At 41.1% G+C, this 14434-nt stretch overlaps 1 protein-coding gene across 6 annotated transcripts in view; it reads left to right on the forward strand.

The window, feature by feature from the left end:
- The window catches only part of caskin1 (CASK interacting protein 1), a 92822-nt gene that overhangs the window by 34894 nt on the left and 43494 nt on the right, over positions 1–14434 (forward strand). For 5 of the 6 annotated variants that reach the window (XM_061846539.1, XM_061846541.1, XM_061846542.1 and 2 more), the window contains exons 2-4: positions 5571–5622; positions 14015–14112; positions 14216–14361. In XM_061846539.1, coding sequence (XP_061702523.1) covers positions 5571–5622; positions 14015–14112; positions 14216–14361 — 296 coding nt within the window. Of the gene's footprint in view, positions 1–605; positions 693–5570; positions 5623–14014; positions 14113–14215; positions 14362–14434 lie in introns of those variants that run through there. The other variant, XM_061846544.1, reaches the window with a different exon arrangement.

Here is a 14434-nt window from a genome sequence, read left to right on the forward strand (position 1 = left end):
TTCTCAATCTGTCAGTATGAATAGCAGCAAATAGATACACAGGTTTATTGTTCTTTCTGCCATCTAGTGGTTGCGTTTTTAATTGCTCCGTCTGCCACTGTACATTGCTGGTTTGATAAAAATAACAAAAATAAATCAAGGCCTCTTTACACTCCATCACTCATGTGGCCGACAACGTCCGCTTTCCATCACGTGACTGACCCATTGGCCTCTCTGCGTCAGTTGACACGTGACAAAAATTGTTGCAGCGCGTCAAATCTTGGGGAGATCATCTCTTGTGATTGGTGCATTTAGTCACATGCTGTGATGATGTACTCAACGTTCCTCCCAACTCCACATAGCACCTACACCGCCGCCTTCTCGATTGATTTTGCACATAATTAAATGTATCATTGTAGTTAAATGTATCAATGTCTCAAATTTCATTTGAGCAGACACTTTGCCACTTTGCCATTCATGTTGCTATGTTCCTTGTTACGGAGAGGAAAGTAAAAGTGTCTTCCAGATTTGACCAAAACAGGATGATGAAACTCCACCTTGTGGTGTCTTATCCAATTCCAGCCATAGCGACACACCCAAATTGGAGCAGAATTGGAGTAGATTTGCAAAACTGCGCAAATGGGTTGCACTTGAGTATGAAGCCAAACTACGTACTGGAGAGCCGCTGTGACGTTAGCATGGTTGCCGTCCGCGTGAGTATAAAGAAGCCTTTATTTGTAGTAAAAGTTTCCACTGCATCCCTCATGATCTCTGATGGCATCCAAGTGTGCAAAGGCACTATGGTTGAAAATTGCTTTTTTCAAAAATACTAGTGTTTCAACTTTGTGGGAACAGTTTTCTTTAATCATGGCTGTGCAGAAGCGCACAAAGCAATTTAATTTTGAGATGAACTGATCAACTACAGTAAATTATAAAATCTCAAAGGAAGCTGCTTCGATCATACACAACGGTTTGAGTAAATTGTTTAGTAATAGATTTTTAATTAAACTCTAAGGTTGTGGTGTGGTTTAGTCATTAATACTAATATTTCTTGAGACATTTGTCAGAAGATCCGTTTTATTCACTTTCAGGATGTATCAACAGTAGGTTGGTACATATATTTTCCACCACCTTAACAAATGAGCCCTGTTGATAAACATGTCAGGTTGTCTTTAGGCAGGAACAGCAGTGTTTTGATGTTTTGTTAGCTTGTCGCAAAACTATACTAACTGTAACTGTCAACAATATGGCAAAATAGTCCCACAAAGTTAGGCTTCAACTAGAAAACAAGTTCTCTGGATATGGAAATCCTTGACTGACTTCCTACATGTACCACAGAAATAATTTGGAAGACTAGGGCACAAGTATCCACCCGACTTAGCATTAGCATTGACTTAGCATTGTCCTGATTAGCAAGGCACACAGGGACTGAACATGAACGTAAGACACCAAGGCCGAATGTGACATTGAAACCCCGGATCTCAAAACTGTGCGATAGACACACTAACCACAAGACTAATAAAGGATGAATAATCCATAAGAAATCTTTTGCCATTTGTCACTAGAGATGACAACATGAAAAAATAGAATACAGCAAACATAGGGATTATCATTACATTTGTGCTGACAATATAATAGAAACAATGCATTTTAAATGTCTTCTTGTGAACATGAACCACGTAGTCAAGTGGCGTAAATATTATTTTTTCTCCTGCTTGGTAGCTTGACCTGGTTTCACTTGATCTTGGATGAAAACTGATCCCTAAGTCCCCACTCTATTCCAAACCTGGCTGGTTTTGCTTCTCTGCGGGACACAGAGTCTTCGTCATGTTGTCGCACATTTCACCGATAACACCATTTTGATTTAATTTTCTTCACTTGTACTGCATAACTGGGAGATAAAATCTGGTGTTTTAGATCTTCATGATAGAGTGAAATCCAGTGTTAGCATATTTTCCTAGATGTATCCTCAGTGTAACGTATATGTTATGTAAGATTATTGCATCATTGTTGACTATGTGACAATGTGCCAGTACTAGAAAAGTCTTAATAATATTATTGTAGTTATAGTGAAAAGCATTGTGTGATGCTGAGATCTTATTGCAGTGTTTGGGTTAATTTGTTGTTTTACATGAGGTGATGATGATACACATAAAAATAACTTATGGAAGTGCGGTGGTGTACTACAACACTGCAAATGAGAAACAGAATACCTTTCAATACCTTTCTGTATGTGAAAAAAAAGAACATTTCTTATCATAAAACTGGAATGTTTTTCCACAAAACTTGATCTCATTAGATGCTATTGCAGGTGTCCATTCACTCGAATTTTTTAAGCTGATTAATTCCAGAATGAAATACTGTCTTAATCACTTGTTCACAAATGACTGCAACATGTGTTATGAGGTTTGCTTTGGATATGAAGCTGCCTGTCAGCGTTTGGGTGTGCATATCCATGAAATGCAACGCTGTGTAGTTGACTGCAGTGTGTGTATATCAGACCCGGACCAGGACGACATTGGCAGAGCGCTCGCTGTGTCCGACTCTGTCCTTATATGATGTGTCTCGTGTGCATCCTCTGCCCTTATTTGATGACTTGAGTCATGTGGGGCAGTCACGTCCATTTATGAGGGCAGACATGGAAGCGGTGTACAGTAGTACATGGAAAAACAAACATGACACGACACACAGTAGCTACCATGCAAGCACAGGAATGGACCTCAGTTCCACAACTGGTTACGAAACAGCTTTTCACTTGACAGTTAGGTTTTTAATTCTCTCTCACTGCTTTGGGTGGATTCATTACTGTACGTCTGTGCTGCCCCCCCCGTCCCCAGTCGCTTAGTAGAGGTAACATCAATGACTGAAATTATTCTTCCTCCCAGGTATTATCATGGCAGCAACAACTGAGTGAGACAAAGAGAAGGAGGAAAAATAAAGGATAATAACTTTCCACTTTGTAGACGTAATATAAGTTTAAAAAAAAAAAGTGGAAAAGGAAGGTGCCGGAGATGAATGAGTAGTCAGAGGAGAGGAATTGGGGGCAGATTCATCAGGCCCAACACAACAGGTCCACTCACAGCTTTCCAGAGCGCCGCGCACTATTTTCCATTCTCACTGCCAGGGAGCAAGAGGACAAGAGCAGAAACTTAGAGAGAAAAGATGAAGTAACCGGTTGTAGGTCTGAAAAGAGTATGTGTTAAATTATTGGAATGGGTGTGCGCTGACTGAAAAAACCGGAAGGAACAAAAGTACTGTAGTGCTATCTTAAATTGCTTTGCCTCATGACCTAAAAAACAGCAGAATGAGGCAAAGATTTTTCAGCATTCAGATCCATTTTTTGTCTGTCTCCCTTTTAGTTTGCAATAGTTTGACTTTTAACATCCAATGTAACATTGAACATATTTTACTTCTACTGTATGTACTCTTGAAAATGTTATCTGTTCAGTCAGAGGAAACTTGGATAAAGAGGCACTTTCCCAAACACTTTCAAGGTGTTTGGACAAACGTCCTGCTCGCCATGTAGTCGTTGCCAATCAGATTAACGTAAATGAATACAGCACAAAGCGCTTGCTTGACAAGCAGCCAGTTTGATCTTCTGACTGTCGACCAACCCAATGTCATCTGCCTTTTGGCCAAAATCAGTTCTCAGAAACAAAATAAGGAAAATATTAGTTCAGTGATTCACTGGATCGTCACTGCTGCTTCCTCCGTTATTCCAAAATCATGCAAGTGAGGTTGATTGAAGACTAAATTGCTACAATGTGGCTGTGAATGTCTCTTTGTCTGGCTTTTTGTGTGCCATTTGCATGTATGCCCTGTGCTTGACTGGGTTTTCTCCAGGTACTCAGAATTCCTCTCACTTTCCAAAAATATGCACGTTAAGTTAACTGTAGTCTAAATTATCCAGAGATCTAAATGTGACTATTAATAGTTGTTTATCTGTATAGTATCTCCCCTGCAAGTGGCTGGCGAGCAGTCCACAGTGTACATTGCCTCTCACCCAGAATCAGATGGGATGGGCTCCAGCTCATATTTTTTAAATCTTTTTGAAGCCACCTTTGTATCAGTCCAGATCCATCCATCGATCCATCCATCCATTTTCTTCCGCGCTTATCCTCACAAGCGTGGCGGGGAGTGCTGGAGCCTATCCCAGCTGTCAACAGGCAGGAGGCGGGGGACACCCTGAGCTGGTTGCCAGCCAATCACAGGGCACATTGAGACAAACAGACGCACTCACAATCACACCTAGGGGCAATTTAGAGTGTTCAATTATTGTTGCACTTTTTTTTTTTTAAATGTGTAAGGAAACCGGAGTGCACGGAGGAAACCCACGCAGGCATGGGGAGAATATGCAAACTCCACACAGGCGGGTCCGGGATTGAACCTGGGACCTCAGAACTGTGAGGCCAACGCTTTACCAACAGATTCACCGTTCCACCTAGTCTAGATCAGGAGATAGATATTCAACACACTACATTCAAAAGCCCAATGGATACTGATGCTGATATTAAGTGCTTTTGGTGTGTGTGTGTGTGTGTGGTGTGTGTGTGTGTGCGTGCGCGTGCATGCGTGTGCATGTGTGTGTCGGTGTGTATTTATGCATTAAGCAGCTAAAAATAGTCCATTAGGAAATCTAAGTTCCTCTTCCAGTGGTGCTTGGAGCTGTCTCCTCTACAAAAGAGGGCCTGTACAACTTCCTGCACCCTGCAGTGTTTGTGTGTGTGTGCGTGTATCTGTAGGTGTGTGTGGGTGTGTGTGCATACGTGAGCACAATTAGTTGGGTCACAGTTATTTGACCTAAGATGTTTTGTTTAAAAAAAAAAAAAAAAGTCAGTTTTAGATCATCACCCATGCCATTTGGCTGGGCCGTACATGAGGGCAATGTTGTTTTAGCTTTTATGCAGAATGTTCTCTTGCTTAATCTTGTTTCTAATCCTCAAAACATTCATTAGTCCGTTTGTTTTGATTGCAAATTTTGCCTTGTACATGTGCTAAATCTAGTTAAATGTCACAAAGGAACACCTTATGAAACACTGGTTGCAAATGTCTGTTTCAATTGATGGACATATACTATTTTTGCAAAATAAGTCAGCCAGGTGCAGGTGAGAGGCTGGTTAAAAAAAAAAAAAGATACATTACCGCATGATGAATTTGTCTTAATTTTTTTGTGTGAATTTATACTGGACGGTATGTGCTACATTTCCAACATTGTTGTCTATTACTCAAATCAAAAGGTCACCTGACAACTTATTCTTAAATAGAGCTAGAGACTTGCCCAAATTCCTTTCCATCATAAAAATACAATGCTAAGTATTGTATTGTATTCATGCATATACAGGTATATTACAAAAGGTCTGTGGTTTTGCGAAAATAAACCCAAGTTTTCAAATGTATTGAATAAATGGATAATTAATCATGAGTATTATTATCATTAATAGAGGTAATATAATAATAATAATAAGTAAAAATAATAATAATACTGCAATGATAATAATAAGTAAAATAAACTTCAGCTAAGGCACCCACCAACAATGAATATGCATTATATGCTGCAAAGAGTAATTTTGAATTTTCCCAATGTTTTCCAGAGTTGCTGGGATCTGCAAAGAAAGTGAACGTTAACTTCCAGGATACAGATGGGTGAGTTCCAACCACCCCTCCCATAAAAATAAATATATATTTGTGCATTCCTCCCTCACTTTTGGTTGTAGGGAGTCATCCTGACATCACCTCCCTCTCCCTCTCCCGATATTTCCTGTGGGTACATTCATGTAAAAAGCTTTATTGTCCTATTAGTTTTGCCTCTCTACTAGGAAAAGCTGCAGGGTAAGCCCAAATCCCACTCAGCTCAAGTTCAAACAAGCATTTTTATGTACTATTTGTGTGTGAACATGATTACTCATGCTCTGCTATTATGATTTTAGTGGTTATATATATAGTGTCCATATCTTTCCGTTTGAGAGGTTGCATGTGAACAGCTTGTGGCTTTATGATGATGGAAGCATACCAGCCATTTGGACATTTCTTTGCAATTTTTTTTTTTTTTATTGAGTGCCCCTATTCAGTAGAACCTAATTCTAGTACCTAATAATCTGGGGTTTCTGACTGCTATGAAGACAGAATATTCTGATTTAATGAGTTCTTTTTGGTCCTATAGTATCACAATCCCAATTAAAAATAATTTTAAACTCGTTAACAATGGCAAGATGTTGTACACAAACACAACAAGTTAGAGAAACGTTAAATTATAAATTTATTGGAAATGAAAGAAATAGTACATTTTAAAATCACACACCTTGAAATGCTAAAAAAATAAAAATATGCCAAAAAATGCAGACATTCGGGAAAAAAAACGCTTCTTGGCGGTTAATGAGCAATTTTATCCATTCTCTTTTTAATGAAGCTAAGATTGCCAGATGAGTCAAATACCTAAAGGTCAAGTGTCGTCAAACGGATGATTTTTGGTATATTATTAATGAAAAACCCACAGCCAATATGGTCCCATGTGTTTTTTCATCACAAACCATCATTTTGATTTATACAGCTTTTTGTAGCTCCCGCCATGAAAATCCTCTCAGGGATTTGTTTTCGAGAAGAAGCAGGAAGTGATGTAAAGGACAGCAGCGCCCCCTTCGTGGACTCGTTTGTTTCCATTATTTTTACCTCTGGGAAGGTAGCTCGTTGTTCCTTCGTGTTAGTCAAAATGCTGGACATTGCTTGAAAACTCAGGAGAATGGAATTACCCTTCATAAATTTGAAAGAGACCCTGTTCGTTGTGAAAAATGGATTGCACGGGTGGAGAGGATGAGAGATTTGTGAGTTCCAAATAACAGGTAGGTGTGTATACAGCTACTAAAAAAAAATAATTTAGTGCGGGCCACGTAATCAGTCTCTCTCATAACATAGCAAAAGATCCGTGTAGGAAATGTGTTGATGTGCGCATACAGCTACAAAAAAAAATAATAGTTTGGGGCGGACAACGTAATCGGTCTCTCTCATAACATAACAAAAGATCCGCGTATGAAATGTGTCGATGTGCGCGTCGCCCAACCAACAATGCCTCAGTCACCCTCGTCTTGATAGTGTTCATCGCATACTGCGGCGACGTTGAGCATACCCCTAAAAGCAGCATAGCACGGCTCCACCTCCTCCTTATATGCCACCACGGGCGGCGAAAATCAGCCACACCGGCTGAGACGCCGTGTTCGGCGGTCACAGCTTCTGCGAAGGCTGCGCGTCGGGCTTTACGACGGGGGCGGCTCTGAAGAACCCAGCCGAGAATGCGTTACTCAGTCCCGTGCGCGCATAAAGCGCCCCGGCTCGACTGTGAACTAAAGCAGCACCGCTCGGCTCTCTCATAAACCACACCGGCCGGCTGCGATGAGCCGCGATGGCTCATCTCCGCTGCGGAAGTGGATCGGACGGGATGCGGTTTGGCCCTGGTCGGATATCTGTCATGATCCTGCCGCTCCAGACCGGGCTGTGCGGGTGTCCGCGCGGTTGCGCTGATTGGGAGGTGCACACCTGCGCCTCATGCAGCCTGATTATGCTGTGTATTTATACGACCCCGATGACGAATGGCCGGCTCCAGTTCGATGAGCTTCATGTCCCGTTCGAGTGCTCCGGTATCCCTGATCGACAACCTGTGTGTACCGACTTTTGCCCATTCTTCGACCAACCTTGTAAGCCTGACTCCTTTGTTACTTCTGCCTGCCTTGATCGTTCTCCTGTGTACCGACTCCTGCCTGCCTGCTCACCTGCTCTCTTCGCCCGACGTCCCAACTACCGCTGCTGCACCTGACTGCCTGCTCGATCCCCGACCTCGGAATAATAAACGTTTCTCCCTGAACTACCTTGCATCGTCCGAGTCCTGCATTTGGGTCCTACTCCCGTTCCGATGGGACGTCACAATATCGTCTGAATATGGCTCGAAACAATAGTGTAAATTGCCCCGGTAACTTCACTCGGTTGTGTGGTGAGAGCTTCGGTGTCAGAAGGGGTGTCGGAAAAATCCGAATATCTCTATTGTTGTTTAGTAGCAGGCACTCCGCGTTTTCAACGGCGGAAGTGACGATGACGTCAAGGACAGAGGACGCGACTAATATGGCGACCACTTGGATGTCGAGTGACACTCAATTGCGCAATTTTGTGCATGGATGACGCGTTCTCCGCTCACTTTTTTTTTTCGTATAGACTTTTAAGTGAATACTTTTATATGTATTTTTCATTACAATATCTATTTTAGAACGTTTATAGGGATGACAGTCCCACTTTTAAAAAAACTGTGTAGCTAGTAGTTCTTAAAGGCCCACTGACATGCCCATAAGCATTCTAAAATAGATATTGTAATGAAAAATACATATAACATGTCACTTGTCACTTGTCACTGTCCATATGAAAAAATAAATATGACCGGAGAGCGTGTCATTCATGTGCAAAGTTGCGGAAGTCTCACTCGACATCCAAGTGGTAGCCATATTGCCTGCAACGTCATCGGCGGATGTCACACTGTGACATTCGCCATTGAAAACACATAGTGGGACCTGCTATGGGAGAGGAACGACAGAGATATTCAGATTTTTCCGACGCCCCTTCTGACACAGAAGCTCTTTTCGAAGAAGAGAACATCTCACAATCAAGTGAAGTGACCGGGGCAATATTACCCTGTCGTTTTGAGCCATACAGTATTTAAATGATATGTTGATCACTTCTAACTAACAACAGACTCCCCGGCAGTATGTATGACAGTATGTAGCGTCCTCAGCCGCGAGCGACGACAATGCTGTAAAGCGGCCCGGCTTGGATGCGACGAGCCACCCCGGCGGCGCCGCGAGCGTTGTTGCCGCTCGCTGAAAGAAGGATTACGTACCCCGCGCCCAAACTATTTTTTTTTTTAATAGCTCTATACACACCTGTCATTTGGAACCAAGGAAGCTCTCGTCCTTTGCACCTGTGCAATCCATTTTTCACGACGAACCAAGTCTTTTTGAAAAGTATGAAGAGTAAATCCATCCTCCCGAGTCTTCGGGCAATATCCATACAATACAACGAGCCGGCATTTTGGCTAACACGAAGGAACAAAGAGCTATAAACACACAAAGCCGCCTGATTGAGCTCCTGATAATAACATCACTTTCTGCTTCTTCTCCAAAACAAATCCTACGAGAGGATTTTAATGGCGGGAGTTACAAAAAGCCACATACATCTAAATCATGTTGTGTGGTGAAAAATCGGAAGGGTCCATTCTGGCTGCCTTTATTTGATTAAAAACATCTTAAAAATCATGCTTTTCGTGTCAGTAGACCTTTAAATATGAAGGACTAAAGTTTCAGTGAATATCTACTGCTAGAAATACTGTAATATGTTTTTTGATTGGAATGAATTGACCATGGGAGCATTTTGTTGATCCTTCTGACAGTTTTACATGTTTGTAGGATCCATGGTGAGGAAAAAGATTCTCTGGGGGGGCTTTTATTTTTTCTTGTCTTTATTTTGATTTTGGCAGCGTTTGCTCATCTGTGGATCTTTGTTGCAGATAACCCCATTTAAGATAAGATATTTCAGATAAAAACAAAATAACAAAAGATAGTTTTCTTTGCAACTCTTAAACAAAGATGAACAGTGCAATTTAATGAGTAGGTTTACTCTACATTTAGCACATCTGCTTCACAGTTCAAAGGTTCTGGGTTAGAGTCCGAGCTCCGGCCTTCCTGTGTGTTTCCATGTTCTCCCCAGTCTCAGCTGGGTTTTCTCCAAATACTCTGGCTTCCTCACACGTTACAAAAACACGCACGTCGGGCTAAATGAAGACTTAACCGCCCATCGTTGTGAATGTGAGTGTGAATGGTTGTTTTGTCCGTATGCCCTGCGATTGGCTGGTAACCAGTCATGGCTGCCGTTCAACTCGGATAGGCTCCAGGTGACCTGTGACCCGAATGATAAGCAGTATAGAAAATGGATGGAAAAACACCCATTTGTTCAATCCTAATGCTGTTATTATGTATTACACAGCCCCTACTGCTAAATTACTCTTAGTGTGTGATTTGAATACATTTATGTTAGCAAAGCATTAAGGATACTTTTTAAACTATCACTCATAGCTCGTCAGCACAAGCTCATGAATGCAGGTCTCATTTTCTCTTTTTGGCAGTTGCTGAAAACTCATAATCAACATGGTGTGTTCGGAAGGTTCATAACATACCAAGTTTACCATCCTGTGTTGTTTCAACGCTGATTTGTGATATGTAATGTACTGAATAGGAACCTTTTAATAAGACTTTTATTGTCATATTTTTCACAGCAGTGTGTAGGTCCTCGGGGGTGTTTGATTTTAAGGGTTCTGTTGTACAGTAGTATAAATAGTAGTTTTCCATTGATCTTTAATACACTACACTGCGGTGTCATGTAAAAGCAAACATTAGTGATTCTTATTCATGACCCTCCGCTTCCTTGCCCAACATTTTGTGATTGGACAGTATAACAGTAAATCGAATACTGTTTCATATTACAGATCAGTGTCGAAACAAGACAGGCATCCGTTTTGCAGTTTGGTTGTTTTTCATGAAATAAGGGATGTTCAAAGAAGTAGAATTTCAAAATGACGGTAAGACACCAATTTTAAATATAGCTCTCAATTCACTTCCACATACTTCACTTCCTTGGCACAAAGCTGCCAAAAGATGCCGTCAAAGCAAGTAGAAAAACTGTTAGTAGGTGAGTTTTTCAGCAAAAACCATAGGCTATGCTCCCCCCACCAAAAAAAATCCTTGAACTTATGAATGCTGAATCGTGAATATTTGGGAGTTGACTGCACACCCTGGAACGATGTTCAACCTTCAAAATGTGAGAGGAAGTCATGGTACCTGAAACCGAAAAAAGAAATAAAAATGAAATAGAGAACTGACGCCTGAAGGCCTGTATTGAACTCGGAACCTCTTGTCAGTTATACAGACCTGCTAAACATTTTGTATCCATGTTTTTGCCCATTGTCAGCCTGGAGAAGATAATGATTTTTTGTTTTAAAAGTACCGTTACTGTTTTCCCATTTTCACTTTGCTCCGAAGTTATACTTGAAATAAACTTTCTGTTTAGTTTTCTCATCAAAAAAAAAAAGAGCTGCCTGCAAAATTCCCAAAGCTTTTTATGTGTGCATGTGCAGGATAAAATCTATTGTCTTCTCCTTGAAAAGATAAACAGAGAGACATATATACGCTGAGGCAGGAAGCGAGACGGCCAAATAAAGACAGCTGGCGAGAGACGTGAAAAAGTCTTAAAAGACATTAAACTGATCTGTTAATTCCTCGCCTTTCTGCCATGTAAGGTCACTTCAAAATCCTTCACGTTGATGTAAGTTTTGTGGTCAATCATTTGGGTTGCTCAGAATGAATGAATGAAAGACCCCGTACTAACCAATGAGCGTATTGGTTTCATGGGTGCTTGGCCCCCATTGGCTCCCACGTAGCTCAAGCCCTGACCTTAATTTATGTTCCACTCTGGTGTGAGAGTAATGTTTTAAGGGATTAGCAGACATGGCAGGACGTTACATTAACTTGAATAAAAAAAAAAAAAAATGATGATCAACAGTTTGAAAACAAACCCTTGGATGTAACCTTTGGGAACACTTCAATTGTATTAAATGTGTAAATCTTAACGGATGCTGAGAAAGGCACAAGAGGTTTGCGCCTACGGGCAACCAAACATTTGTAATCATAAAATCTGTTTTTTGGGGTTTTTTTAAAATATAAATGTCATTAGCATTTCAGAGTCCCGATTAAATGTTTTAAACTGTATTCCAATGTGGATTTATTCATAACTGCAGTGTTTTATTGTCCAGTGAAGTGGATTAATGGGGCGAATCTTTGCAAAAAGTAATTGATTTAAAGAACCACAACAAACCAAAGGCAAAAGAAACAATTCCGATTGGGCTGTTGAGTTGTTACATCCAACCCGCTGGCAAAATGTTTTTGCTGTGGACAAAAACAGGATGGGGACGCCTCGGGATCCCTGCGGATGACAACGCTGGGAGTCGAGATGAGGGAACGTGACAGGTCGCGATTGCTGCAGACGCCCGGCGACATGCAACTGTCAAGTTGCGGATGAGATAACTAGTCAGTCACAGTAATACAGCAAAGCAACTAAACGAGAAAAAAGGAGTTCTAAAAACGTGAAGAAAACTTAGCAAGTATTGATTATGTGACAACAACAAAAAATGGCCAGAACCCTACAGCATACTACATTTCAGGCAAACGGGAACATAGAGTAATTATAACCTCAATATTAGCGACACCTAACAGGTAAGAATGGTGCTATTTCTCCATAACCTCTTGCTCTGTAGCCGAATATTATGACACAATTGAAGAACCAGCAATAACAGATTTACTGGAAAGAGTTGATCAAAGAAGGAGAAAGAGTGGAGGGGAATAGCTTTAGGACAACGACTCATAAGAGGCAACAGAACGAAAGAGAGGTGGAAGGAGATGGATAGAAAGGAAAGAGGGGTATAAATATTGCACGACACATTTTACTACTTGGCAAAGGGAAGAGCTTCCTTCCCCCTCCCTACATGCAAGCACTGATGCTACAAAGAGGCACACACACACACACAAACACACACACACATAGTGTGTTGTTCAGCCTAGTAAAGCATCGTGTAATGCATCCCACCTTAACCCTGTAGGGGAAACTGAGGATAGGATTACGTTATGGCACGTACGTTTCACTCAGGGTTCAGCGGGCCGTTACACCTGCAGCGCTTGAATAAAGGACGACTCGGAGGTCAAAGGATGCCCACGCTCTGCTTTCATGTTCATTGGAATTTTCACATGCAAATGGAGAGTTTCCACGCACGCGACACAGTTAGCGCCAAGGGAACAATCAGCCTGCATGTCAACAGCATTTGATTTGGTCTCAGCAGTGGAAATTCTAATCTAATAACGGGCTTATCTGATTCATTATTTTCATGTTACCTCAGCTCATGTCAGGTTTATGCCACTGTTGCCCTGAATTAGCAGCATTACTAATTACCCAAACTATTTGTTTGTTTAATGATATTTTTAAAGCTTTATTTTTTATCAGTTATCCGTGATAATTTTAGTCTTGTTGTTTTATCTTCATATGATCTTTATCATTAGTCCCCGTAGTTCATTGGTTAGAGCATTGGTTTAGTAAACCATTGGTTGTGGGTTGGTATCCCACTGTGGCCTCCACTCCCTGAGAAGGGTTGTGTCAGGAAGGGCATCTGGCGTAAAAACTGTGCCAACCAAATGAGTGCGTTCATCTGAGATGACACGCTGTGGTGACCCCTAATGGGACAAGCCGAAAAAAACTTACTTATCTTTATCATATAATCCATTGAGACTGTCCTTAAGTCTTCAAACTTTCATTTTGGGAATGTAAATATTTCGTCTGAAAATGTAGCAATGCAGGGAAGTTCATTTGGTGGACCTTGGTAGTTTTAAACATTTTTACTGTTGCTTTGATGTTGCATTTGAGTAATTAAATAGCTTAAAAACATGAATTTTCCAGAAAAAGAGTAACGATGTAAATATCTAGGGATAGGCCGTGTATTTAATTACAGGTTTTACTAGAAACGTTATACTTAATTTCAATTATAGCCACTTGTCATTTTGTCTTCTTTCTTTTGACATAGCAAGGTTGTAGTGTTAATAATTATCATTCCCATGATGTTCTACATTTCCCAACACAACAGCCCTCCCTTTTGCTCTATTTTCCATCACTGATGTTTGTATTTCAGCTTAATCCGCTGATCCCAATGTATTTGGCATGCTAAGCTTGCCCATTACAGCGTTCGCGTCTGTCGTGCATGTGTTGATGTATGTACAAAGGGTATATACACAAAGGTGTGTTGTTGTTTACTTTGTATATTTCGAGTCAAAATGGCCACGAACCGTAATGTCAGTGCTTGTGTCTGTTAGAAATACGGAGGGTTGGATTAATCAGACACAGAACGCATTTCACAATTTGCATATTTAACACCAATGTGTTTGTGTATAAATGCGTGTGTGCTCTGTAGATTTTCCCCTCTGCATCATGCAGCCCTCAATGGGAATATGGAGCTTATCACGCTGTTGCTGGAGTCACAGGCAGCAGTTGACATCAGAGACCAGAAAGGTAAGATGAAAGCATTGAGACGATTCCTCAATTAAACAATGCAATACAAGTTCACTGTTTGCGACCATACTTCCCGTATTTCATTTTTGCACTGCATGCACAGGAATGCGACCACTGCACTACGCAGCCTGGCAGGGGAAGGCCGAGCCCATGAAGATGCTCCTGAAGTCTGGTTCATCCGTCAATGTCCAATCAGACGAAGGACAGATTCCTCTCCATCTGGCAGCGCAGCATGGCCATTATGATGTGGTCAGTGACATAATTTCGTGAAGAATGGTTGTTCATAGTGGTAAAATGATCAACAGGGCTCATTTGTCATACA

The sequence above is a fragment of the Syngnathoides biaculeatus genome, chromosome 16 (assembly GCF_019802595.1).
Source record: "Syngnathoides biaculeatus isolate LvHL_M chromosome 16, ASM1980259v1, whole genome shotgun sequence".
Taxonomy (NCBI): domain Eukaryota; kingdom Metazoa; phylum Chordata; class Actinopteri; order Syngnathiformes; family Syngnathidae; genus Syngnathoides; species Syngnathoides biaculeatus.